The 27,442-nt window shown below is 46.4% G+C and overlaps 2 protein-coding genes across 5 annotated transcripts in view; one reads left to right on the top strand and one right to left on the bottom strand.

Annotated features, from left to right (window-relative positions):
- The window catches only part of CFAP92 (cilia and flagella associated protein 92 (putative)), a 136,053-nt gene extending 122,278 nt beyond the window's left edge, over nt 1–13,775 (top strand). The window contains exons 13-16 of the mRNA XM_074334299.1: nt 8,703–8,867; nt 9,453–9,665; nt 9,740–9,896; nt 13,741–13,775. Coding sequence (XP_074190400.1) covers nt 8,703–8,867; nt 9,453–9,665; nt 9,740–9,896; nt 13,741–13,775 — 570 coding nt within the window. The remainder of the gene's footprint in view (nt 1–8,702; nt 8,868–9,452; nt 9,666–9,739; nt 9,897–13,740) is intronic.
- The window catches only part of ACAD9 (acyl-CoA dehydrogenase family member 9), a 43,709-nt gene continuing 28,136 nt past the window's right edge, over nt 11,870–27,442 (bottom strand). The window contains exons 8-18 of one of the 4 annotated variants that reach the window (XM_074334305.2): nt 24,947–25,020; nt 20,012–20,087; nt 18,443–18,513; nt 18,048–18,167; nt 17,671–17,799; nt 16,293–16,372; nt 15,443–15,590; nt 15,117–15,194; nt 14,453–14,581; nt 13,298–13,370; nt 11,870–12,475 (exon numbers count right to left, since the gene is read on the bottom strand). In XM_074334305.2, the coding sequence (XP_074190406.1) occupies nt 12,375–12,475; nt 13,298–13,370; nt 14,453–14,581; nt 15,117–15,194; nt 15,443–15,590; nt 16,293–16,372; nt 17,671–17,799; nt 18,048–18,167; nt 18,443–18,513; nt 20,012–20,087; nt 24,947–25,020 (1,079 nt within the window). In that variant the 3' untranslated portion in view covers nt 11,870–12,374. The remainder of the gene's footprint in view (nt 12,476–13,297; nt 13,371–14,452; nt 14,582–15,116; nt 15,195–15,442; nt 15,591–16,292; nt 16,373–17,670; nt 17,800–18,047; nt 18,168–18,442; nt 18,514–20,011; nt 20,088–24,946; nt 25,021–27,442) is intronic. The other 3 variants (XM_019717560.3, XM_074334314.2, XM_019717561.3) reach the window with 3 other exon arrangements.

The raw sequence follows: 27,442 nt of genomic DNA, 5'->3' as shown, positions 1-27,442 counted from the left end.
CTCAGGCTCAGAGCAGCTGGCCTTTTCTGTTTGTTTGCTGCTGACATTGCTGTTGCTACTTATAATTAACCATGCATATGGGGTTTTTAAAGACCCATTCCCAAGCCGGTGAGCTTCCTCTCAAGTGAGCAGAGCAGCTGCTGATTTTCATGAGTGACCCCACCCTAGAACAGCTGCTCTGATAGTACTGGATGGCAGGAATGACACTTACTCCTACTGTTCTTACCTGAGATTCAGTAGATTATGAATAAACACTTCTCTTTTGTATGCTTTTGGTCAATTTCCATTGGTTGTCTTTGACAATTTTTTCCAGTTTTATAATTGCTTTTGAGGAGAGGATTGAGCTCCTTGCTCCACCACACTAGAGTCTGCTGGCCAGCCAGCCACAAATTTTACTTATATCTGTGTTTGCTACTATTTGGGGGTTGTGTCTACTTTATCCTTGCTTTACTATTTTTCTCTTTCAGAAACTTTTTGTGGATAATAAACTTTCAGGGTGCCTGCAGTTCCAAGGTCGTCATTCTATCTTTGCATCTGAATAGCAAATGAGCTATTTTTAGGATTATATATTCAAATCCCTACCCGCGCACACACACACACACTCCACCGTCACAACACCAAATCTATTGCTTTCTAAAATCAAGACTTAGCAGATAAGACGGATGTCCTTCTGATTCTTTCTCCTTTTTGACTAAACTGTGACTCCTTCTAGAGTCTTTTAAACCTCTTTCTTAATCATTGGTATTCATATCGAGGTGTCCATGTGGGGACCTTTTTGTTTTCACTGAAACTTAAAGAGCCTTCCTCCCTGATTTTTTCCCTCTTAATTTGTACGTACGTGTTGACTTTATACACAGAGTTCTGCTCTAGCTTCCATATCACTAGTTTGATTTTCCTCTGTGACCACAGTTTTATAATTTTAAATTGTACTGGTCATGTTTTTACTTTCCAAAAATTATCATAAGTTCCTGTTTTAATGAATAATATAGTTTTGTTTTATTAATACTTTTATTAAACATACACATTAGAGCATACGTGGAAGTACTGGTAAAAATAAAAACCCGGGGCCGGCCCGGTGGCTCAGGCGGTTAGAGCTCCGTGCTCCTAACTCCGAAGGCTGCTGGTTCGATTCCCTCATGGGCCAGTGGGCTCTCAACCACAAGGTTGCCAGTTCAATTCATCGAGTCCCGCAAGGGATGGTGGGCTCCACCCCCTGCAACTAGCAACGGCAACTGGACCTGGAGCTGAGCTGCGCCCTCCACAACCAAGACTGAAAAGACAACTTGAAGCTGAACGGCACCCTCCACAACTAAGATTGAAAGGACAACAACTTGACTTGGAATAAAAAGTCCTGGAAATACACACTGTTCCCCAATAAAGTCCTGTTCCCCTTCCCCAATAAAATCTTTAAAAATAAATAAAAAATAAAACCCCAATATCTTACACCCACTATCCAGCTTAAGAAATCAAACATTTTCAATATTTTAATACTTTTATAGTACCCTTACCCTTCTCTTACCCTTTATCCCAGAAGTTACCACCATCCTGAATTTTATCTTTCACTTGCTTTTCTCTTAGTTTACTGCTTATGCATATATTCATAAACATTTTGTTTAGATTTGCATATCTTTGAATGTTATAAAATGGAATGATAGTGTATATAATTTTCTACAGTTTTAATTTTTCCTCAGTATTAATGAGATTTAACCATGTTTATGTGTCTAGGTGTAGGGATATACCACAGCTTACTGATGGGCATTTATATTGTTTGTTTTCCTCTTTAAACAATATAATTGCAAACATATTAACATATTTCCTAAAAATATATATGCCAGATATATACCTAGGATTAGAATTACTTAGTGGTACTTCCACTTGCCAGGATAATAGTTTATTTTCTAAAATGTTTATACAAATATATGCCTACCAACTGTGCATGATTTCCCATTATTCTACTTCCATGCATACATATTACAGTAAGACTTAGCTTTTCACTCTTAATGGTGTCTTTTAATAGATAAGTTATTTTAAATTTTGTAAATTTTCCATTTCTTCCGTTATGACTTAAATTTTTCTTTGTACTTCATTTAAGAAGTCTTTTTCTACCCCTAAGTCATAAAACTATTGTTTTCTTCTGAAAAATTAAAAATTTTGTTCATTAAAATAAATTTTAATCCATCAGGAATTTATTTTTTGTATGAGGGTAGGAATCTAATTTCATGTCTTCCATATGCTCAATGGTACCAGCAACTTTGCTTAAAAGCCCATCCCTTCCCCAGTGATCTATACTGCCAAACTTTCGTATCAAGTTGCCATTTATGCATGGGTCTGTTTATGGATGATTGGGATCTTTACTGAAATTGCATTTATGTATATATTATTCTCTTCAAAGAACCAATGTTAGCTGTTGTTTTGATTTCCATATTGTACATGTATCTTCTATTTCATTCATTTCGGCATATTCCTTCTTTTTATTTTCTTTAGATTTAATTTACTTTTCTTAACTTCTTCAGATTGATGATTAGATAATTGATTTTCAGGCATTCTTCATTTTATTATATTCATTTTGGCTATAAATTTCCTATGAACATTAAATGCATTCCCCAAGTTTTTATACACCATATTTTCAGGACTCAGTTAAAATATTTCTAATTTCCATTTTGATTTCTTCTTTGATACATGAGTCATTTAATAATATATTTAATTTCCAAATACTTTGGGATTATTTAGTTACCCCTATCTTTTTGTTATTGATTTCTACCTTAATTTCACTGTTATCAAAGAATGTATTCTGTATAATTTCTACCCTTTGTTGAGATTTGATTTGTGGTTCAGCATGTCAATTCTGGTAAATGTTCCAGTGTACTTTAAAAAAAACTGTATCCTGTAGTTGTTAATGTAGTGTTATATATATTTCAATTTTGTCAACTTTATTTTTTTTCAAGTCTTCTATATCCTTATCTTTAAATTCTGTTTCTTCTTTCAGTTACTACATGGAGTCTGTTAAAGTTTTCAATTATGATTATGGATTTGTTTCTCCTCTTTTGTATCTGTTTTCGCTTTATATATTTCAAGGCTATTTTATATATACACATATTTAGAACTGTTTTATGCTGTTAATTTGAATCTTTTGTAACTTTGATAGGTCCCTTTTATTATCTCTGGAAATATTTTTTTAGACGTATATGTTACAGTTAGTAAAATACATAAATCTTGAGTGTATATCTTCATTCATTTTTACATGTACACACACATGCACACACACACACACACACACACACCCTGTGAAACCATTACTCAGGTCAGGATGTAGAACAATTCTATCCTGCCAGAAAGTATCCTGCCCCTTCCCAGTTAACTACTATCCTGAATTCTATCACTATATGAGTTTTGCTTGATGTTAAACTTCATATAATGGAATCATACAATATGCATTCTTGCACTGGCATTTTTTAAATATGTATGTTATTACACATATATTTATTGCTGAGTTTTCCATTGTGTGTATGTTGCAATTACTTTATGTATTCTACTAATTTACATTTGTGGGTTTTTTTGTGTGTTTTTTTGGCAGGAGTGTTATTATGGTTAACATTTTTGTACAGCTCCTTTTTGTTTGAACTATATACTCATCCCTCTTGGGCATAGGCCTAATAGTAAAATTACTGGGCCATAAAGTAGGTATATGTTTAACTTTTAACTCCCACATTTCCAAAGTGGATGTACCATTTCATACTGCCACCAGCAGCAAATTTATGGGAGTTCCAGTTGTGCTACAACCTTGTAAACACTAGGATCGGTCAATCTTTATGTACTGGTATTATATTCTTGTTTTAATGTGCCTTTCACTAAATAATAATGTTGAGCACTTTTCACACATTATTTAGATATCCCCTTTTGTGAAGTGCTTCTTCAAATGTGTTTTCCCTCCATTTAAAAGAAATTTTTCCCCCTTTCTTCCGCTCCCCCACCCACTCCAGTTCAAGCTCAGTCTAGTTGTGTAGGGCACAGCTCCCTGGCCCATGCTGGTATTTTGTGCCTTGTGCTCCCCACCGGCTGAGGCAGTCGGTCGCTGGTTGTAGGTTGTCCACTCAGCAGCTCACGGCAGCTCTCACCGGCTGCCAGCCACTCACACTGGCCACCGGCCGGTTCATGGTAACCCATAGCAACACACAGCAGCTCACACCAACCTCCAGCTGCTCACCGCAGTCCAGCTCCAGGGAGAGCTGTTGTTCACAATCTTAGCTGTAGAGGGCGCAGCTCACTGGCCCGTGCGGAAATCAAACCGGTGACCTTGGTGTTAGGAGCCCAGCTTCCAACTACGTGAGCCACTGGGCCCGCCAAAAAAAGAAATTTAGTTGTACTTTTCTTAGTGTTTTTGTTTTGTTTTGTTTTAATGTGGATGAGTTGTCAGTTACATATATTACAAACATCTTTTCCCAATTTGACTTACCTTTTCATACGTGTATTTTTTTGAGAAGTGTTTAATGAGTTCTCATTCATCATTTTTCTCTGGCTAGATTTTTTTGGATATTTTTCCTGACAAAAGTGCTAGCCTGGCAGTTATTTTAACACTTTAAAGATATCAATCCATTGTCTTTCGACTTACATTGTTTCTTCCATTGTTGAAGTCAGCTGTCAGTCTCACTCCCGCTCTTTTGAAGATAATGTGACCTTTACAAAGGCGACCTCTGGTTGCCTTTACAATTTTTCTCCTTTTCTTTGGTTTTCAGCAGTTTTACTATGATCCTATGTGGGTGGGTTTTTTTTTTGTTTTTGTTCTTTGTTTGTATTTATCTTTCTATGGGACTATAAAGCTTGTTGAATATGTGGCTTAATATAATTCAATTTTTAAAATTCTAGGCCACTATTTCTCTTCAGATATTACTTCTGTTCTATTCATATTCTCTCTTCCTCTCCTCCTGGGATCCTAATGACAAATAAGATATTTCCACTATGAGTATATCTTATATTGCTTATATATCTCATAAGTTTTATTTTCCATCTTTTGTACGTTTGTGCTTCAATCTGGATATTTTTAACCACTCTCTCTCTCTGACTCATTAATCTTTTCTTCTGTTGTATGTCCAGTCTATTAAACCCATCCAGTGAATTATAATTTTAATGATTGTTTTTTCAATTCTAAGATTACCATTTGATTTTTCTATAAATTCCAGGTATCTGGTTAAGTTCTCCGTCTTTTCACTTACTTATCTCATTAATCATAATTATCTCAATGTTCTTTCCTAATTTCACTATCTGGACTACCTTGGGTCTCTTTCTAAGTTGTCTGCCTTTTCTCTTTATTTTCATCATTTGGTCCTGTTTCCAGGCATGTCTGTTAATTTTTTTAAATTGAGATATAACTGACATATCAGTTTCAGGTAGACTAGGTATGATCACAAAATACAGTGAATGTGTAAATAAAAAAATTTATTACAGTAAAGGACACATTGCCATTAATCCCATTCAAAATACTCCCCCTCGCTTTGAACACACTTATCCCATTGTTCTTGCCACTTTCTGAAGCAGTTCTGGAAGTCCTCTTTCGTGAGTGTCTTTAGTTGCACTGTCATCGTTGCCTCAGTGTCCTGAATCGATTCAAAATGTTTACCTTTCATGGTCATTTTGACTTTAGGGAAGAGACAGAAGTCGCACGGTGTCAGATCCAGTGAACAAGGTGGATGAGGACACATTGTAATGTTTTTGGTTTTGTTTTTCAGTTTCAAGTGTACAAAACAATGTAATGTATTTATTTGACAGAAATTGCCGTACCGGAAGCGATGTCTGCTCACAAAATATGGTGAATGCTGCTGCTGAGTGCCATCTAATGGAAAGGCAGGGATCTTCCATACGGGAAGCAGCGCGTCGAACCTTAGTAACAGTGTGTGACAAGTTTAAACTTGTTTGGTGCAGTCAGTCAGGTGTGAGCTACGGCTGAAAGTGTGTTTTAAAGTGTGCCAAAGTCATCCTCCATCATGAAAATGTCCGTGTCACACATTGCTTCTGGTATGGCAATTTCTTTCAAATAAAAACATTATAGTGTGTCCTCATCCACCTTATTCACTGGATTTAGCACCATGAGACTTCTGGCTCTTCCCTAAAGTCAAACTGATTCAGGACATCAAGGCAGCCACGACAGTGCAACTAAAGACACTCACGAAAGAGGACTCCCAGAACTGCTTCAGAAAGTGGCAAGAATGATGGGATAAGTGTGTTCGAAGTGGGGGAGGGGTGCTTTGAGGGGGATTAATGGCAATGTGTCTTTTACTGTAATAATTTTAAAACATTCACTATATTATTTGATCACACCTTATAACAATGATTCAATATTCGTATATATGTTGAAATGATCACCACAATAAGTCCAGTTAACGTGCACCACCATACATAGCCAATTTTGCTTTGGGGTGTTAATTTTAATTACATGGACACTATGTATGAAAAATTGTAGAGATCTTGATGATATCTTCTTCCAGAGAATTTAATTTTCTTCTAGGAAATAAAAGACAAATTCCCTTAAACAGGTTTATTCCTGGTTTGCCTTTACTTTTAAAGCATAGATTTTCTGAATTCTGAATTGAGAGCCTAGGGTGTTACCATGGTGGCTCTTCCTCCATGGCACACTCTGAAATCCAATTTTTATGTCCCTAGCACAGTGACACTTTCCAAATTATCTGCCTAAAATTTGAGCCTCTTAGCTGCTTTTTCTGTTTGGGTTCTTATCTGCTTCATTCATCTCATTCATGTGCAACTTAAGAATCAGCAAATGCTTTAAGAAAAAACTATGTACAAAAGAAAACATGCATTCAATATATTTCCCTTCTCTCCAGATTATAGGCCCCTCAAATCCTGGCTGCCTTAATTGCTCTCCAATGATATCAAACAGATAGTCTGTTTCTCTCTGCAATCCTGTCAGCTGTTGCTTAATAAAATTTGAAACTATAGTTGGGTGCACAAGATATTCTTGATAGTTATTTCTTCTTTTCTAAATATATAAATCCCTTTTGCCTCATCAACAGATTTTTATCTCGAGTTATGTAGTTAGATATTAAGAATGCTACTCCAGCTATTTTGTCTTGTCTTTCTGGTCCATTTTTGCCTAGTTTATATTCTTCCTCCTTTTAATTTCAAATCTGTATCTTTTCATCTAAAGCATTTTTTATAGACAGCATATTGTTAGCTTAAAAAAATCCAAGATTCTTTAATTGGCAAACTTTGGCTAGGTTTTCTTCCACTGACTTAAAAGTTATACATTCTTTGTTTCTAAGGTAGTTATCCTAAAGACCATATTTATTTTTATATATTCCTATTGAATTCTGAAACTTCTAATTTGTATTAATTTACTTTATAAGACAAATAGCACTCATAATAACCCTTTTATCTCTTTTCCTACTTATATCCCACCATCCATTTCCTATATCTCTAGAATTTCAGTTCTAGGTTCTTATGATATTTTCCTGGTCCTTTTCAGACGAGAAAACTTCACTAGGATACTGGACACCATCAGTTGCTAACTTTGTCCAAATATTCCTGGAATTTTCTCCTACATTTTGAATTTTCTTCCAAGTGTATTTTCAAAGGAAGGTCTTTTGTAAACATACGAAAGCTTTGTAAACCTGAGACTATGCCCTCACAAATTAAATGAACATTTTGCCTGGATATAAAATTTTAGGTTCAAGTTCTTTACCTTCTTGTTTACAGTATGGCTGTTGTGGAATCTGATGTTAATCCAACTCTTTCCTTCATAGGTGGCCTGCTCTTTTCCTCTGGAAGTTTTTAGGATTTATTTTTGTGTTTGTTGTTTTAAATCTCACTAATAGTGTCCAAGCTTGGAATTTTCCTTATGCATTCTGATATTCATTATTACTACAAACTTTCCTATTCTCACTTTCCCCTGCCTTTTGGGATTTTTTAGGTGTTTCTACTTCTAAACTCAGGTTTTCTAATTTTATCTTTTTATACATGGCTGCCTCTTGGGAGCATATCTCAAGCTGATTATAATTATTATTATTATTATTATTTCAGTTCACTGACTCATTCCCCAGCTGTTAACACTGCTACAGTACATCTCGTTCACTTTTGTCCTTTATTTCTACTATGTTTTTATACCCAATATTTTTCTTTGGTCTTACTTCTGCCTCATATTTCTAATATATCCACTTATATCTTTTAAGAATGGTTATTACATTTATCTTAAATTTTTATCCCACCTCTTCCAATAATTCAGCTTCAGGTTTTCAGTTTGTGGTCTTTCTTTAATATCGGATATACTTCTCAGGCATCTAGGTACTTTAGCTGTGAGTCCTCATTCCCTCGATCCCTCGCCAGGTCAGCTCCAGGGCAGAGAACCCCAGGCATCAGAATAACTGCTGACCACTGTTTTTACTTCACCAAGTAATCTCTTCTGGTCAGAAATTCAACTTTAAACTCTAAGGAAGAAGTATCATGGAAGGAGGTATAATCCACTAGCTGTAGGGTTTGGAAGGAACAGGAAGACTGACTAATTCGGACCAACTTTCCCAGAGGACAACCAGAAACACTGGACAAAATATGAAATATTCTAATTGGAACCACGTGTGGGCCATGCCAGTATTCAACAGTCGATACCTGTATTGCAGCCATGCCCCAGTGCTGAATACGAGCAGGTGGTTGATGGTGCTTGGTCTTATGTGGGTAATGACTGCTGTCTCTTGTTTCAGAAAAATATCACAGGAGCCCGCCAGGTTAGCAAAAAGCCTCCAAAGCCTGTGGTGAAGGTGATCAGAATTTCAGCCCCTACCCGAGATGCTGTCCATAACTACAGCATTCAGACCCTGAATTCTATGGCACTTGCCAAGAAGGAGCTGTACCGAGAGATGGCCAAGGTGAGTGAGAGGCACAGAGTGGGAAACAGTCAAATGTTTATACTCCAGACAGGGTAACAGCAGTTGGCTAATCCCATGAGCGCTTTCCAGTCTGACCATCCTGCCTGGAGGTCAGCAGATCTCCAGTATGTGGATGAGAGCCAACCAGCTAGGCGGGGTGGACAGGAGAGCCGGTGCTGTGAGAGAGGTGCTGCTCCCACACTGAACATGAATCCTCCACGTGCAGGGGTGAGCCAAGGTCCTCCACACACGCTCAGATGCTCCTAGACTAGAACACAGGCTCCTCCCCTCTAGGGCGTGTTTTGTGGTTGCTTATGAGTAGCTGTCACCCCGAAGAAAAGGCCTCGGCCGAGGCTTCAGGCGCACGGTGACTTTAGGAAAGGTCTTATTCTGTCAAAGGGGACAACCATGTAACCTTCCCAGGGCTGCTGCACAGTTCGTTCACCTGAGTGCAGCCGTTTATGTTGTCAGAAACTATCACTGTGCCCTCAGCTGTTGCTCACACCTACGTGGGAACCTGAGGCTCAGTCAGCCCTTCCCAAGTCTGCCACCACCCTTCTATACACGTTTATCCCTCATTTCCAGGAGCCAAGGAAGAGATTCACATACGCACAGAATTACCTCTCAGCTATGGCAGAGCCTCAGGATTCTGGGGAAGAGCAGAAAAAAGCCAAGAAGAAATGCTGCCAAGCCTGGCTCACAGCCAACGGATTCCAAGTGACAGGTCTCCATAGTCGCACTGAAAGTGACCACCACCTCAGGCTGCTGCCCACCAGCACCCCCACAGAACTCACTGAGGTCCATGGGGAGGAGCAGGGCTCGGGTGGGGTGTCTCTAGGGACCTTCCCCCTAACTTCCTGTGCCCCGTTTAGGGATGGAAGGAGAACACGCTGTTTGCTAACATGCTAGGGCCTGTGCTGGATCGAGGGCGGTGGAGCTGGCACCTGCGCCACCGGGACTTTGACCTGTACAGGAAGCCACCACATTTCCTCGAACTGCCTGCTCCTCTAGCACTGAAGCCCGTATCAGGTAACAGACGAGGCCTTTGCAAAGCTGAGCCTCCGGGTGCTGTGGACAGGCAGGAACTCTATGCTGTTTCAGATATCCATTTAGTTTCATATCCCATAATTGGAAGTCAAGCTTCAGAATGGGTCTGGTATCTAATTGAAAGCTGGACTGGAACTCAGGAGACCCGAATTCTAGCTGCAGCAGTTAATACTAACTTGTTGGGTGACTTTGGGCAGGTCCCTTCATTGCTCTGGGCCTTAACTACAAGGTTTCTTAACTATAAAGTGGGAAGGTGGAAAACAGATCTAAGGGCTTTCTGAGCTTCAACAGTATTCCTCATGACTGGTCTCTGAAAGCCCAGGCAACAGCTGGGGGCAGAAGCTCCAGGCTTCACTGGGGCCTTCCAACTCCCTTGGAGCTCAAGACACTGCCATCTCCCTCTGTCGGGGAGACTGGGGTCTTGATACATCAGTTCCTCTGGGTCCTCTTTTCTTTCTCACCCTTTGTTAATGAAGGACCTCAAAATCATTTATAGGTTGATGAGAACCCAAATTGATGGGTTAACAGAACTAGAACCTTTGTTAGGGAGAATGAGATGGGCTTATCTGGCAACAAGGTTTGCCAGTCTTTTCCCAGAAAACAGGATAAATAGGATGGATTTCTTCCCTCCCCGACTCCCAAGGGCAGCAGGTGACAGCTCCATGTAACAGGAGGGAGTGCTGAAAGCTATTGAGATTTCTCTCTGTCCTCACTTGAACACTGCTGCCTCCCTTCAGGACAGGCCCCAGGTTCAGGGGCTGTGTGAAGACCTCCTCCTACGTTTAGTGTGCCCTGGGCTCAGAGTCACTGCTGTGCTACAGCCCAGGAATGAACACCAGGCTTCCTCACTGGCCTGAGTGCTCTGGTGGGCTCGACTGCAGGTCTTCCCAGCACACGTTCCCTGGGCATCTCAAGTAGCCCGTGCATGTTGCTGAAAACATGTAACAAGTACATACAGGGGCCTCCCCTCCTCACAACATGTTTAAGAAAAGAAAAAGGGAGAACCGAACTGGTGGCTCCAGCGTTTTAAACTCAACTGGAAGGAGAAAACCTGCTGTTGACACAGGAGTTGCATGCCACCAGGCCTAGAATGAAGCCCCCTTTCATGAGTGTTGCCCAGAGAGGGCAGGGTCTGCACGCTTCCCGAGCCTTCCCCGCAGAGGCGCTCTGTGCACCTTCGTTCTCCCGTACCGTCTGAAATGATATGTACTCTCCATTTTGTGCAAAATGCCTCCTTGCCAATAAAATACTTTAAGAACTCTGAGTTTCATTGGAAAGTTATTTCCAAAGTCATTATTTGTAAACTTTCACCTTTAGAAGATTAGCTTCGAAAATCCTGGCAGAATGTTCAGGCAACCCCATTAAGCCGGCTCAGTAGTATTCCCACTCTTCTTTCTGCCTATTTCTCTCATCACAGCAGAGTGCGACTTACACTGAGAGGGAAAGGAGAGTCTGGCTTCCTCCCCCCGCTCAAGGCAACATCTACAATGGGCTTTTTTAGTGGGGAGCCCCACACCACCCAGGAAACAGACCAAATCCTGACACTTACCAGTGTGCACATGCTGGGACCGTGTACATCTAGCAGGTAACAGCAGAAGGGAGCCTGGAGAAATGCAGTGGCCTGCCAGTGCCACCTAAAGTGGCCTGTCAGTGCCACCTTTTTCCCCTCACTTCAAGAGTGGAGGCCAATCCCTGCAAAGAAAGCTGAGAGAAAGCCCAGGTGGGAATAGCATGTGTGGTCATATACCAGGCACTGTGGTTTTCCACCCATTACCTGAGAAGGATCAAAGACAGGGCTCGTCACCCCCACAGCCCACACTGGGCACCTGCTCCACAGCTTTCAGGGCCTTTTTCTTGCAAGGTGAGGACAAAAGGGACTAGAAGGGAGTGCTCAGGGCCACACTGTCACCCATTAAAGGCTGGTTCTGAGGAAAAAGCGTGACTGGTACAGCAAAGAAGGGTAAACACAAACTGTGACATTTAATATTCTTTTTTTCAATGGTTCCTGGTACATGTTCTAAGTGCATTTTGCTCCTGGTCTGGATGAACATGTGTGCAGCTTTCAAACTGTTGTTTGGAGAATGTGTGGCCCAGTAGAAATGGCTATCCCTGCCTGAACGAGGTTGCATAGCCCCAGGCCATGGGGTGGTAGCACAGGCCCCAGTCTCCACAGTGAAGTGTCCTAACTAGCAGCATGTCCTCAAATCGCAGGTCTCAGCAATTCCATTCTCTCTCTGTCCCCAATCAGAACATGGGATCACGTTATGCAGCAATGTCCACAGGTCAAAGCCTAGAAAAGCTTCCTCAGCCGGGAGAAAGACCTTCAGGTGAAGACTGGGAAGAAATGGTTCAAGTTGGAGTAACTCCAAGTTCTACACCTTCTGGGAAAAGAGTGTGAGTCGTCTAGCAAGGGATTGTGGCCCGGGGGCTGGCGGCAGCAGGGACCTCCGTCTCTGTGCTTCAGGATGTCTGGTCTAGAGGGTGGGCACAGATGTACGCTCGCCTCTCTAGGACCTGCTGGGACACTTTCTTGATCTGTTCATCTAGATTTTCTGGAGAATCTGGGAGAAAAAGAGACAATACATGATCTTTCTGCACCGTGATAATAGAAATATTGCTGGAGCATTTTTTCCCCAACAAAGTCAGCCCGTGGGTGACCCTCCCAACCCTCCGAACCCCCAGGAAGGGATTCTGGGCTGCAGATAGACGCTTCATTCTGAGTAACAAAGGACTCATCTAGTTAATCCCTAAAAACTCCAGATCTGTGGGAGTAGGAGAAGGCCCTTGTTCACTAGAAGACCCCTCTGTAATTCAAGCCTGCTGAAGGAGAAGCTGTTTCCTTACTGTGGAGACAGCATGGTCTGCACCCGGGGAGGGTGCCTGGAAGCACCAGAGCCAGAACTACACAGAATTATGTGACCGGCTCCACCATCTCTTGGCAACAGGGGACACATGACATGAAGCCCTGAGGTCAGCGGGACTGTAAGAGCCGGAGATGAACTTGAGCTGCACACTCTGAGACACAGCCATATGGCTGTGGGAGACAAACCAAGCAACAGGAGCAAAGCCCCACATGGCCCATGGCCACAGCAGGGACACTGCAGTAAGGGAGCTCCAGACCCGCTGCAGTGCAGGGATGGAGGGCAGGTACAAGGGCATTGGGCACCTCTCAGGGCACGTGCCAGCACTAGGGCTGTCAGAGCCCCCACCTGTAGGTGCGTGCCCCCGCCTGGCCGGCCTCGCACAGGCCTGACCCAGCCCTCATTCATGGCGGACGTTTGTGAGCAGCCAGCAGGCCCTGGGAGCCGGACAGGGTCAAGAAACAACGTCAACAATGACCTGGAACCGACCCTCTCCTGCCTCCCCCAAACCACCATACTCACACTTGTCCAGCTGAGACAGGGTGAAGAGATTCTGGGAATAAGCTTCCGTGCAGAAGATGTTGGCCAACAGAACCTGCAGAGTCAAGTCAGACAGAACCCTGGGACCCCTTCCCGGAGGTCTGACCTCTGAGCTGCAAAGAACTTGGGCAGCTTGGCTGGGGTTAAGAGTCCTGGCTCAGAAGTCACACAATCTTAGGTTCTAATTCCAGCCCTGAGCCAAATGAGCTCTTTCCCAAGGGCAAGTTACTCAATATCTCTGAGCCTTAGTTTCCTCCCTTGCTAGAGGGATCATGACTCCTGTGGCCGCGGGACAATGCACGTAAAGACGGACATGGAGCAGGCACTCAGTGACTGCACCCATCTCCTCCAGCAGGGTGAGGAGGGCAGAGAGGGTGAGGGTGCTGGCCTTGGGACCCTGTCACTCACCCACCCTCTTCTCTCAGGTAGGAAGAAGAAAGGGAGTGGCCCTGTATCCTAAGCAGCACAGACCCTCCCATTGGAGCTGGCAGTGTCCACCACAGGCCACAGCCAACGTGACAAACCTGCCAGCATGTACATCAGCTGCTACATGGACCCTGCACTTCACTCACTCTAGGTCACAACTGGGTGCTAGGCCCTTGCCTAGCCCCTCCCACCTGAGACTCACTCCCCACCTGGGTCATGCCACCCAATGAATGACTCCTTCCCCCAGCTACTAGGTCTCATTAAAGTACAGTAGGACAAAGCCAGCAGGAGGCTGCCTGTGTGTGGGCAGGGCAGGGGAGGGGAGGGCAAAGCAGGGCAGGGGAGGGCAGGGAAGGACAGGGGAGGGCAGGACAGGGGAGGGCCGCGGAGGGCAGGGAAGGGAAAGGCAGAATAGAGGAGGGCAGGGCAGGAGAGAGCAGGGCAGGGGAGGGCAGGGCAGGGAAGGACAGGGGAGGGCCGTGGAGGGCAGGGGAGGGCAGGGAAGGGAAGGGCAGGGCAGGCGAGGGGAGAGCTGGGCAGGGCAGGGGAGGGCAGGGAAGGGAAAGGAAGGACAGAGGAGGGCTGGGCAGGGGAGAGCAGGGCAGGGGAAGGCAGAGCAGGGCAGGGGAGGGCTGGACAGAGAAGGGCAGGGCAGGGAAGAGCAGGGCAGGGGACGTAACAGTAGGGCAGGGCAGGGGAGGGCTGGCTCACCTCATGGTCATGGTTCCGGAGCCCTACTCGCATGGAGCGGCTGGCCCGAGACAGCACAGCCGTCATGCCGTACAAGTTGATGAGGATATTGGCCACCCGCTTCAAAACCATCTGCTCCTCCACGATGGTCTGGGAACACAGAAGCCTCTGTCCCGACACGCACAGCCCCTCCCTGGGCACATCTTCACCCATCCCCTGGCCTCACATCTTCGGGGAGGGGGCAATAAATATTGCCTTTTTCTGCGGAAGTGGGAGGTGGGCTCATGGCCACCTTCTATTTCGCCTTCACGGTCTAGATTTGGGCTGGGGTCAAGGCAAGACCAGGTCCCAGGAACCAGGCTGAGAAATGAGGCCAGTGCATCTCCAGCAGCCAGAGCCTCACAGATCAGGTCCCGAGATTCAGGCCCCAGTGGGGCTGCCCCTTCTCAATGAAGGGAGAGTCTCTTCACCTGGAAGGTGCTCAGCAGCAGGGGCTCCCAAACAGCTAGCTGAGTGGTCCCTGGGACAGGCAGCCACAGTCTGCCCTGCCTCCCCACCCCTCCACGGTAACTACGATTTCCCAAAGATGAACACTTGGTGAGATACCATCTCACAGATGCTGGCCCACCTCCCTGATGCCCAGTAGGAGGGCCTGCCATCCCGAGGGCTGCAGGGGGCTGCGTACCTTGCCAAAGCGGAGCAGCAATGTCTCCACAGTGCGGCCGAAGTAATAAACGTTCTCCTCGAGCTTTCTCGCACTGTCCTGGAAGGCCAGAGAAAAGGAGTCAGCTCAGCACCTCACCCATGGTGACCTTCCTGTCCCACCAGCACGGGGCATGGCAGGGGCTGCAGGGCCCAGGCCACGATATCATGCTGGGCCGTTCTCCATTGTGACGGGGTGGAGACAAGGGACATCAGCTGGGAGGACTGGCTGGTCCTCCCCAGTGCCCCTGGTCACGTCCCTTCTGGGAAGGAGATATTGCACAGGCTACACCTTCCGGGCTCACTCACCGCAACACTGGGGTGCACCGCTCCGAGCTTCCCCGTCAGCCCCAGGTCCACAGTGCGGCCCAGCGAGTCCCGAAGCCTCCGGCCGATGGTCTCGAGCACAGTGGTCACGTTGCCCCGTTTAAGCTCACTGCAGAAAGCCCATGGCCCCCTAGCCCAAGGCCCTTCTGCTTCTCCCAGCAACATGATCACCCCTCAGTATTCCAGAACTCTAGGGCATCCGCTCCCTCTCCTTGACTATGCAAAACCGTACAGGGCCAACCCAACGCCTACGTGCCCCGCCCCCAGCCTGGGCGAGCTGGACACCTGGCTGCGGGCTCAACCCTTCTGCACTGTCAGAGAGCAGCCAGAGTATCCTCTGAGGTGCTCCCTCCACAAGTTGCTCAGTCACATCCAGCTTCCAGGTGGTTCTCTCCCAGTGAGCCATCTGTAAAACGCTCTGAGCCCATCCTGGGCTCCAGCACTCATTTCTATGGCCCCAGGGTGGGGGTCATGGGGAGCAAGAGAAGAAATAAACTGGTCTCTGTTGGTCTTGAAGCCTGGCAACTATTTCAGGGGTACCTCTCATTCCCCAGCTTATGAAAATAGCTCCCTGTGACGTGAGAAACAGGAGCTGTCAGGGGACTGACCACAAGGCAGGCATGGAGGGCTTCCCTGAGCACTGGCTCCTCCTGTCACTTTCAGGTGAAGGCCACGCTCTGAAGTCTGGCTTTCAAGGCCCCATACTCACTCAGCAGGGTTCCTGCCCCCTTCCCTCCCTCAGCCAGCCAGACAGTGAGCTTAGGGACACTGCTCCACCCACCTCTTGCCACCCCAGGGGGAACCTGAGGAGCAGAGTGGGCACGGCACCTACTTGATCCTGGCAGTCAGGATGCGGCCGGCATGCTGCAGGCCTGTAAGGGCGATGTACATCCGCAGGATCTCGTTGGTCCCCTGTGGCCAGCAGTACAGAGGTCAGAGGCTGTGCACAGGCAGCCCCAGCAGTGCTGCACGTGTAACTGGGTGGCTGTGGCACTGCTGCTCACCCGCACTGTGGAAGCCGCTGTCAGCAGGGCTGTGATCTTCTATAGCTTCCACTGCCCTCAGAGTCAGCTCCAAGGTCCTCTGCAATCTGCCTTGTGTCCCCTTCCATCCACCCCTCATCTACTCCACGACCTGCCCCAGACCCACCCAGCAGGAATGGCTGCTTCTTCCAAAAAGACTTGCTTGTTCTACCTCCATTCACCTACCCTGTTTCCCCAAAAATAAGACCTAGTCAGACAATCTGCTCTAATGCGTCTTTTGGAGCAAAAATTAATATAAGACCCTGTCTTATATAAGACCCGGTATTTATTATTATATTATATTATATTATATTATATTATATTATATTATATTATTACCTGGTCTTATAATAAAATAAGACTGGATCTTATAATAAAAGAAGACCGGATCTTATATTAATTTTTGCTCCAAAAGATGCATTAGAGCTGATTGTCTGGCTAGGTCTTATTTTCGGGGAAACACAGTAGTTAGTGCCGGCAAGTAAGGTCCCGTCTGGGCCTGGTATGTCTTATTTCCCTGCCCTCGGCCCAAAGTGCCCTCCCCTAAGCCTGGTCAAAGTCCTTTCTGCCCCCAAGGGCCAGGTGCACGTGAGATGTCACCCCCTCAGGAGAGGTGCACCTCTGTCCCTCACACCTTGGGATTCTGGCTTCCTCCTGGTCAGTCAGGCTGCGCAGTCAAGCCCACTGATACCCCAAAGGTGAGATGGTGTCTGCAGTGTCTCTGGGGCCCCAACCCTCCTTTCCTCCCTGCCCTGGGTCTCTCCTGGCACACATTCAATGAGCTGACTCTAGGCTTGTGAACTTAGGGGGACGGCAATTCGACAGTGAGAATGCCCGGACAGGATGGCCTCAGACATGACCCCGTTAAGCTGTGTCAGTATACTGAGAAAACCCAGACCCAGGGCGAGCATTCGAGGTCAAACCAAGGCCGCCTACAAGATCTCTGCTTGTCCCACCAACTTGGCAAAGACCTGTAGCGAGTTGCCAGGAGGCGGTGGGCTGCGAGGATGTGGTGGGCTCAGCAGAAAGGGTCCTTGGCAATGGGACCCTGAGTGAGCTGCTTCCACTAAGGCCTCTCCGCCTCAGCCTTCTCGTCTAGGCAGGGGTGTGATGAGGGTCCAATGAGAGAACGCACTAGCCAGCGGGGCCCACAGCAGAGGGAAACGGGGCTGGCGGCAGGGCACGCACCTCAAAGATGAGCAGGATACGGCTGTCACGCAGCATGCGCTCGTACGGGTACCCCTTCATGTAGCCTGTGCCCCCCAGGATCTGCAGAGCCTCACTCACGCACTGCCAGGCGCCCTCTGAGCTGAACACCTGCCACGGACCCAAGAGGAAGGTCAGCACAGGCTCGTCGGTGCCAACTCCCTTCCAAAAGGAGGACCTCAGGATGGGGGAGGTGTGGCTGGGCAGGAGTGGGGGACTCAGGATGGAGCTGGGCTTGGCGATGAGGCTAACCCAGGCGAGAGCCTGACTGCCGCTGTCTCCCTGGGTGGCCCCAGGCAGCTTCCTGACCACCTGACCAGCTGTGGCTGAAGAGCTTTCCTCAGCTGTGCTGGGATTACCTTCACCATGGCAGCCTCGACAGAGCAGTCAGGAAACCCTGGCTGGTCCAGCATCCCCGCGGTGAGGTAGGCCATGCTTTCCATTACATAAGCTTTCTGAGCCATTAGGGCAAACTTTTCCTGGAGTATTCAGAAAAAAACACAATCAAGAAACAATTTACATGTGCTGAGGCCCAAATCTGCCAACCAGCAGAGAAGGAGATTAAGTCCAAAGCCTCAATGCACAAGAGAACCCAGCCCCGCACTCTTAAAAGGGAATCACATTAACGAAAGCCTTCTCTCGTCCTCTTCCCCAGTTACCGCACAAGAGGCACAAGAGCAGACAGCAAAAGCACACGTCTAAATGTCCATGGAATAAAATCAACAATGTGCCACCCATACAGAACCCTCAGTACCTGAATTAATCCAAATTCACTGAGGTTCCTGTTGAACTGCTTCCTCGTGCAGGCATATTCAGCAGTCATTTCTGAAGACCAGAGATTTTAAAAAGAACAACTTTCTGGTTGTCCTAGATGATTTCCTAAGGTCACCATTACCTTTCAAACACTCAGACAGGAACTATGTGAAATGGGTCTATGAGAGCAAACTCGCTAAGGACAGAGCCTCCCCTATTGAGCGTCTAGGTCGGAAGAGGGGCTGCCACACCTAGTGCTGTCTACAGTGGTGGACAGGCGTGGAAGCACAGAGTTTGCTGTCAGACACAGGTTTCAGTCTAGCAGTTTTTCTTACCAGCAGGTTGCCCAGGCCAAGCCGCTTCACCTCCCTGAACAAAACCACCAGCCTCACAGAGCTGTTGTGGAGACGACATGGGATACAAGTGGGAGGTGTCTTGCACAACGTAGGGCCACAGAAACACCCTAGGCAGATGTCGGGGCAGGCTCACACTGGCACAGCTGTTCATCACTAAAGCAGGAAAGCGGTCTGCTTTGAAAACTCAGGTCTATGACTTCAAAGTGTATAGTTGTGAACCCATACTGTGTTGTGGCCCAGCTCTGAAGGCACCCAACTGAATGTGGCAGCATGCCACCCAGTTAACTGAACCCTGCCCCAACAGTGTTCTCCAAGCACGTCCATGGTGGGCCTCTAAGGTAAACAGGCACCCACATTCACACACTTCCGGATTTGGGATCTCATCAGGGGTTCTGCATCCTTCAGGGAGAGACTGACCATGAGAGCTCTTACACTGAGGACCTTCCAGATGGGGGAGCACAGAGGGCTTCCGGGCCCTGGGGGCAGTGAGATAAGCCCTGAACTTAGACTCTGACAGGGTCGGCTTTTAGGCTGGGTACTTGGCCTTGGTAAACCACTGACCTCTCTGAGCCTCAGTCTCCTCATCTATAAAATGGAGGTAAGAGCCTAAAACAAAGCCTTCCTGTGCCCACCTCGCCCTGAACCCTGAGGAACTTCCTAAGTACTCGGTGGTTTGCCGGCTTGGGGAACCCCCACCGTCCGCAGCCAGGGCCCCTTGCATTTCCATGCAGCCACTTCCACAAAGCTGACACAGTAATGACATTTTGTGCCCAACAAAAACCCTATTAAGTTCACTGGCAAAGGAAAATCCAAATTTCAGGCATCCTAACAGAATAAACAAGAAGCCGAGGGATCTGTATTGCAAATCTGATCCCATCCTCATCCACTGTGCAGTGTCTCCTGAAAAATGGGGATCGTGTGAGAATCTGGCTCACAGCTGGATGCTCACTAAGAAACTGCCAGCAACGCCCACGTCCCCTTTGTGAGCAGGTGAAATAGAGGAGTGCTGAGACATGAACACTGACTCTTTGGAGACAGACCGAGTGCATTCTTGGTCTTAAACTTGAGCGCATCCTGAACTTGAGTAGGGCCGCGTGTCCTGCAGGCTGGCTCAGCACTGGCCTGTCCCACCAGAGAGGTGCAGTCTCCAGGCTGCAGCAGAGGCAGCAGGGCCAGGCTGTGCCGCAAAGGGCTCCTGTCCCCGACTTACCTACCGATCAGTTTCTTGAGCATCCCGGCCACAGCGCTGCCCATGCTGAAGCGCCCACTGTTGAGGATGTTCATAGCCACCTGTGAAGAAGGTGTGGTGGGCAGCATAGTGCAGCTCCCGCTCCCACAGCCCGCCTACCCGCACCAGGCACAGGTGACAGACCACAGCAGTACATATCTACTTGTACCAGAAGGCTTGGAAACAAAAGGCAAGTCTCTGGAGAATTCTGTGCTGGCACCTGGGCAGTGAAGCACCCTGCCAACCCTTACTGAGCAGGAAGAGAGGAGTCCCAGTGCTTCAAAACAAGGTCACTGTCATAGTTATGGCTCTCACAAACTTCCTTGGAGTCACCCCTCCAAAGGGAACAGGACAACCTCGTTCTGAAAGAACAGGTCCATTCTTAGTCCTCAGGGAGGCAGGAGACACTGAGATCTCCTGGGTGCATGTTGCAAACCACTGACTTTCACAACAAGTGCCTCACCACTGAGGAACCGAGGCTCACAGTGGCGACGACTCTCCCAAGGTCACACAGCCAGCATCAGCCTGACATGTAGGCCCATGCTCTCTGCCTGAACCAGCCCCTCACACAGACATGCCATGCTCCTCCTCCACCCAATTCCTGCTATACTCATACTGCTGTCAGCTTCTCTCCCCTTTTCTGGTTTTAACTTCCTACCTAGTACAGAAGGTGAGCAGTCGATGATGAGGGGCAGGCGTACACCTGTGTTCACACACTGCTTCCTGGTACTGACCTATCCAGATTCACGGAGGCGTCCCCTTACAGACCAAAAGGGGCAGAGGCAAACAGCTGACCAGGCAACAGGCGGTCAGTGGTGTGATGTGGACTACAGGGGTTGCGGGGGGGAGGGTACACAAGTCCAGGGGGAAAGGCTGTGTGTGTGTGTGTGTGTGTGTGTGTGTGTCCTTTGGTGTGGGGAGAGGGGATGCTGGGCAGCGAAGGTGCCCAAGGAGATCCCTGAGCTGGGTCTACGCGGCCATCTGGGGGAGGGAGGGCATCCAGGCCACCAGCACGAGCTTCCTGAAGGACAGCCAGGACGTGCCAAGCCTCTGCTCAAGCACATGGTGCCCAATTAGGAGGCCTCCAAGGCAAGGCTGGGGTCTGTGGACAGAAAGGAGTCTGTGACTCTGGTTTTCCTAAAAGCTCAATTACAAATTCAGTACTGCTTTTCACAGATTGCTTATGTGTGACCTGCATTAATAAAACATACAACTGAATTCGTATTAGTAATTACTTGTTAAACAAGCTGAATGGCAGAATCTCTCAAAACATATCCTGTGGGACTACAGAGATGGAAATAGCTGCTCCAACTATGGGAAGGGCAGGTGTTGGCCCCAATGCCAGTTGGGAGACCGGGTGGACAAGCCAGAACCCATGTAGGTTCAGTCACACCACAGTGCGATGCTCACATCCTCCTGTCTTTAACTTCAGACTTCACGGGTACCAGAATCTGTGGGAACACTGACCAAGGCTAAATTCTCTCCTCTTTATTGCCTCTTCCCAAATGGGCTTTCAAAGGCCAGCTCATAGTTTTATGAACACAATTCACTTCATAGCCCCTTCAGAGTTTATTCTTAACTTCATTTAAAACAACAGAAAAATAAATATGAGGAGAAAAGCACTTGACACTAGGTCTCGTTCCCTGAGCACTGAAGACCTGAAAGGTTTAGCTTTATCTGAAGGGCTCGTGAGCTCAGAATGGTCTTCTTTACCTTGAAGTCCTCTCCTCCTGCCTCTCAGCACTTGCATACTTTATCACCTTCTCTACTGCAAAAGAGCTTCCTTCTATAATTTCCACAACTACAGTCTAATCTCAAATTTCCCAGATGCAAGATGCAATCCGTCTTTCAACAGCCCCTGTCAGCTCTATGCCTCTATGCCTTAAGAGGTCTGACTACAGATAAAATCTTCTGACCACCCCAGAGGAAGAAGCTCTTTTTATCTCACATCAGCCACTCAATTTTCACCTGGCTTTGGATCATTTTGTGATCTCTGGACTCACTCCAGGGTATCACATTTTTCAGTATTTACACTAACTGGCAAACAATCCCACCAATAAAATAAAAAGGCTATTATAAATGTATTTTCTTTTGCATATTAAAACAACAATCATTTTTCCAAACAATTTAAGTCCACTGATGGGAAGGACTAGGCACAGAGGCATCTCCACACTGCTGGGAGGACAGACTCTGGTCCAACTTCCCAGCAGGCAATTTGGCAACATGGATCCAGAACTTAAAAGGCCTTCTGACCTGGTAATTTCACTAGTGGTGTTTAAACTCAGGAAATAATTAGACAAATATGCAAAGGATATATACAAAGATATATGCGATGATGACCAGATGTGGTTCTGAATAGAAAAGAAGTGAAAACGATGTTAAATTCCCAATCCTGGGAACCTGGCAACATTGAATGTGGCATGACCACATGAAGAAATACTATGTATCATTAAACATTGGCACTAAACGTCATTAAACATTGGCAATATGCGTTCACTAGCATGAAAAGATTATTATGTGGACCCCAAGAAGACAGATTCATTTGAGGAATTTATCTGCTGGGATGGACTCCCCATGGTTAACCAAGGATTCAAGTTTTATAAATAATGAGTCTAGTGGTCATTTGCTGACAGGGGTTCCTCATGCACCCTGTACACTGGTTAGAACCTCAGACCAAACTCTGGGCTTCCCACACTATGCCCCACTTGTTTATGCTGTCTGAGTCAACCCCTGCAAGGAAACCCTGGTTTGTCTTTCTACCAACAGACTGAGACCTGCCCTGTCCAACCAGAACTGCACAATGTGGTACATCATTTACATAAAACAGACTTGAGAACTTTCGCTATAAAAGACAGCGTCTCTTTTGGAACATAATTGAGGTTGCCACCTGAATCTGTGTCTCCTTTTTACTCAAATAAACGCTTTTAATTCTTCATTACATTCTAAAATCAATTTTCGTTTGTATACATTAGAATTTATTAATAAATGAAAAAATGCAGGGTGCTAAAAAATGTATACACATTTTAAGAAAGGAAAAAGACTGTATTAAGATTGTAGTACTTAACATATACCAATAACAAAAGATGAATACAAGTCACAGGTATATTTTTGGCACCCCCAGTATATCACGCGCATGCACCGAATATTTAAGTGACACATACTCTTTATAAAGATCTAGAAAGCACCAAAAATGTGAACAGTGAATGCCAACTCTCTTGGGGACACATTTTTTTCTCTCCATCTATATTCTCTAATTTGTATATAACTTCTGGGTCACCTGAATAAACCTATCACTACATGCAGACTGCTTTCTTGTTTGTCCTTCCACCTCTATCACGCTTTTGTTCAACATTCACTGAGCAACCCCTTGACAGGAGTGTTGGCTCATGTTGGCTCACAGCGTTTATCTGATTCTCAAGATAACCAGGAGGTGAGAAATGCATTGCTTTGATCTGAACCCCCGTTTCACAGACAAAAGGGAGAGGGCTCCCAGGGATGAAGACACTTACCCAGGTGATCAAGGGTAAAGTACAACAACAAAAAAGACAAAGAGCCCAATTTAAAAATGGGCCACAGACAATAGTTTAGTGGTTACCAGTGGGTAAAGGGGGAGAGGAATGGTAGAGGGTAAAGGGGTCAAAAATCTGAACACCTGAAATCTATGTAACTTTATTAACAATTGTCACCCCAATAAACATTAATTAAAAAAAATATATTGGTAAAAGGAAAAATAAATAAATAAAAATAAAATAAAAATAAAAATAGGCAAAAGATTTGAAAACACATTTCTCCAAAGATATGCAAATGGCCAATAAAAACATGGAAAGGTGCTCAACGATGGTTATTAGAGAAATGCAAATCAAACCACAAGATACGACTTTACACCCACTAGGATGGTTATAATTTTTATATGGACAATAACAAGTGTTGGTGAGGATATGGAGAAATTGGAACCCTTGTGCACTGATGCTGGGAAGGTAAAGTGGTATAGCTGCTGTGGAAAACAGCCTCGCAGTTCCTCAAACAGTTAAACACAGTCACCATATGACCCAGCAATTTTACCTCTAGATATGTACCCAAAAGAACTGAAAATATATTGTTCACACAAAAACTTGTACATGAGTGTTCATAGCAGCATTACTGATAATGGCCAAGAAGTGGAAACAACACAAATGTCCATCAACTGATGAATGGATAAACAGAATGTGGTATATACAATGGAATATTATTCAGCCATAAAAAGGAATGAAAAGTGCCACAACTTGGATAAACGTTGAAAACATTATGCTCCATGAAAGAAGCCAAACACACGAGGTCACATATAGATTCCATTCATATGAATATGAAGTGTTCAAAATAGGTAAATCCATAAAAACAAAAAGTAAAATAGTAATTGCCATGGGATGGGGGAGGGGAAATGAGAAGGGATGGCATTTTTCTCTAGGGTGATGGAAATGTTCTGGAATTAGACCATGGTGATGGCTGCACAACACAGTGAGTATACTAAAAACTACCAATGTGTACAATTAAAAATGGTGAATTTTGTTATATGAATTATCTGTCCATAAAAAATAATAAATCTGAGTCCAAAGAAAAAATACTTAGAGTGGGGACCCAGGCCCTAAGGTGTGCATTCAGAGCACCTGTGTCTCCCCAGTGCCATGGGCCTGCTCTGTCATGCTGGACAGAGGAATCTGGTCCCTATTCCAGGCAAACACAGCCTCGGAGGTGAAGGGACTTAGTTCTAACCACACACTCCTTCTTCTGTTCCACTCTCTATATTGCTCATTTCCCAACAGAAACCACACGTGGTCACTTTACAGACTGGTGCTGTAAGCAGGGATGGGACAGAAAGCCAGGAGTGATCAAATTGCACCAGGAAACTGTGCAGCGTGCACAGGGGCTGCTGCTGGCAACTCACCTTAAACCCACCTCCGACTTCTCCAAGAACGTTTTCAACTGGCACCCTGGTGTTTTCAAAATGGACTTCACAAGCTGAAACACACACAATCGAAGGCCTTAAATACAAATCAAACTAAATTGCAGGCATGCAATTCGTTCGTTCATTCATTCATTCATTCATTCATTCATTCATTCATTTTACATCTACTGAGAGGACAGTACAGAAAGACAAGGTGTTGGTGGCTCAGGGGTATTGGTTAGAGCGCGAGATCTGGGCAACAAGGCTGCCGGTTCGATTCCCACATGGGCCAGCAAGCTGCGCCCTCCACAACTAGAATGAAGTCAATTAGCTGCCGCTCAGCTCCCGGGTGCCCAGATGGCTCAGTTGGTTGGAGTGTGGGCTCTCAGCCACAAGGTTGCCGGTTCGACTCCTGCAAGGGATGGTGGGCTGTGCCCCCTGCAACTAACAATGGCAACTGGACCTGGAGCTGAGCTGCGCGCTCCACAACTAAGATTGAAAGGACAACAACTTGACTTGGACAAGTCCCAGAAGTACACACTGTTCCCCAATAAAGTCCTGTCCCCCTTCCCCAATAAAATCTTAAAAAAAAAAAAAAAGGACAAGGTTGCGCTCCCCATGGAACTCATACTTTGGTTAGGGAGATAACATAAACAAGATGTTAGAACATTGTGGTTAAGTGCAATGGATGACATAAATACAGCATAGTGACAGAAATGGAGTTTGGAGGGGGGTGGATAATACTATTTTTACTAAGGGTTTACTTTTACTCTTTACTAAGTAAGGGTTTCAGATTTTTCTAAGGTGAAGTTTAAAGGATGAGAAAGAGCCAGAGACAAAGAAGCAAGATGGCACAGCACTTTCTAAGGCACCATGGCAGATGGGAGAATTGGTCCCATTTCACTCTGCTTTAATGCAGCCACACCCTGCACTGTGGGCCTTCGGGGAGAGATTTGACTTTCCCTGCCCACAATGCCAAGTTTGGCCATGTGACTTGCTGTGGCCAGGGGTGTGGCGCTGACCCAACACGAGCAGAGAGGTCTAACTGTGCTGATCCAGTCCAGCTGGGCCCCTTGGGCTCTGATAATCTGCTGTAAGGACATGCCATAGCACATTCAAGAAAACACACGGCAGACCTGAACCCAACCCACGGCACCCACAGACTGTAGGGGAGAAAGAGATGCCAAGTGTTGGGGCAGTTTCTCAGGTGGGTCACGCAACAGCAGATGACTAGCAGACCTCCACGTGAGGACGCACTGGCGTGCTGCAAGAAGCCAGGGCAGTGTGAGAAGAGTCAGCGGACACGCAGCATGGGCAGGGAAAGGCAGGGAAAGAACAGGGCCTCTCTACGGTGTTCTCTGTAACTGTTTCCACGTTATGTTCTATGAAAATGGAAGCTCCCAGCAACTTGCCAGAGAAAATGGAGACTCAGGAAAGGGAAGTCATGGCTCAAGTGACCAAGCAGCGGCCAAACCAAGTGCTGGCAACCAGGGTCTGCTGACCTTCTGTTCTGATGACAGCTGTGTTCAGCCTGGTTGTGAAATACAATGAAATACCCATCTCTGGCCACTGGGTCCCATTTATGGCTTTAGCACATGGGCTGTGAGGCCAGGCCCTTCTACCTGCTCTTGTTCCTTCACAGACTGTGGGGAGGACGCTGCCTCCCCTGTGGACCCCCTCTCGCAGGGTCACTGCACAGTCCTAGTGGACACCACCTACCCAGACCTCATTATGGACAGTGCCCCAAAGTGGGGCCCTGCAACAGCCCTGACCCCTCCTTCTACGTCAGTCACTCTGGCCACCTTTTCCCCACCAGCACACAAAGCCCTTCCTTATCTCAAGGCCTGTGAGCATGTTCCTTCCTGCTGGAACATTCTGAGTAGTGCTCAATAGGCAGCACTGGTAGTAACCTATTCAGTAAAGCAGCAGCGAATTGTCAGCCTCCATGTGGACTGAGCATTTTACAGTAGTTGTAACACTCTCTCCTGTCACCTCCACAAGGAAGGTTCTATTAGCATTCCTTTCTTTTAGGTGAGGAAGCTGAAGAAAAGCAAACTAGCTTGTTCAAAGTCACATAGCTTCTCAGTGCCAAGAGCCAGGTTAGAGCTCGGGGCCCTCTGACCCCCACAGGCTGAGCTGATGTTGTGGCAAATACCACCATCCAGAACACAGGGTCCCCAAAGACGACGTGGCAAACAGAAGTGAGTGTGGAGGTACCAAGGGTGGTATGCAGTCCCCTGCAGCACAGACATTCCACGATCTGAATTAGGAGACCCATGAGGCAGAGTCCTGTGAGGACTCTCTTGCAGCTCTGGGCAAGTTGGAGGCCACTCACAGGATACCAGCCGTCAGTGAACTGAGAGCTGACCAGGGGCTGCAGGCAGGGCTGGGCAGGTAGGAGGCAGAGTGAGGAGGAGGAGGAGGTTCTAGGCAGGTAATACGGGGGGTTCCTCTAACGGAATGTTTACCTAGGACACCCCGCTGTCCTTGTCCTCC

The sequence above is a fragment of the Rhinolophus sinicus genome, chromosome 17, assembly GCF_057876585.1.
Source record: "Rhinolophus sinicus isolate RSI-liver-muscle chromosome 17, RSI-T2T, whole genome shotgun sequence".
NCBI lineage: Eukaryota > Metazoa > Chordata > Mammalia > Chiroptera > Rhinolophidae > Rhinolophus > Rhinolophus sinicus.
Note: the sequence above shows the minus strand (reverse complement) of the source record. Positions and strands in the feature narration are given on the sequence as shown.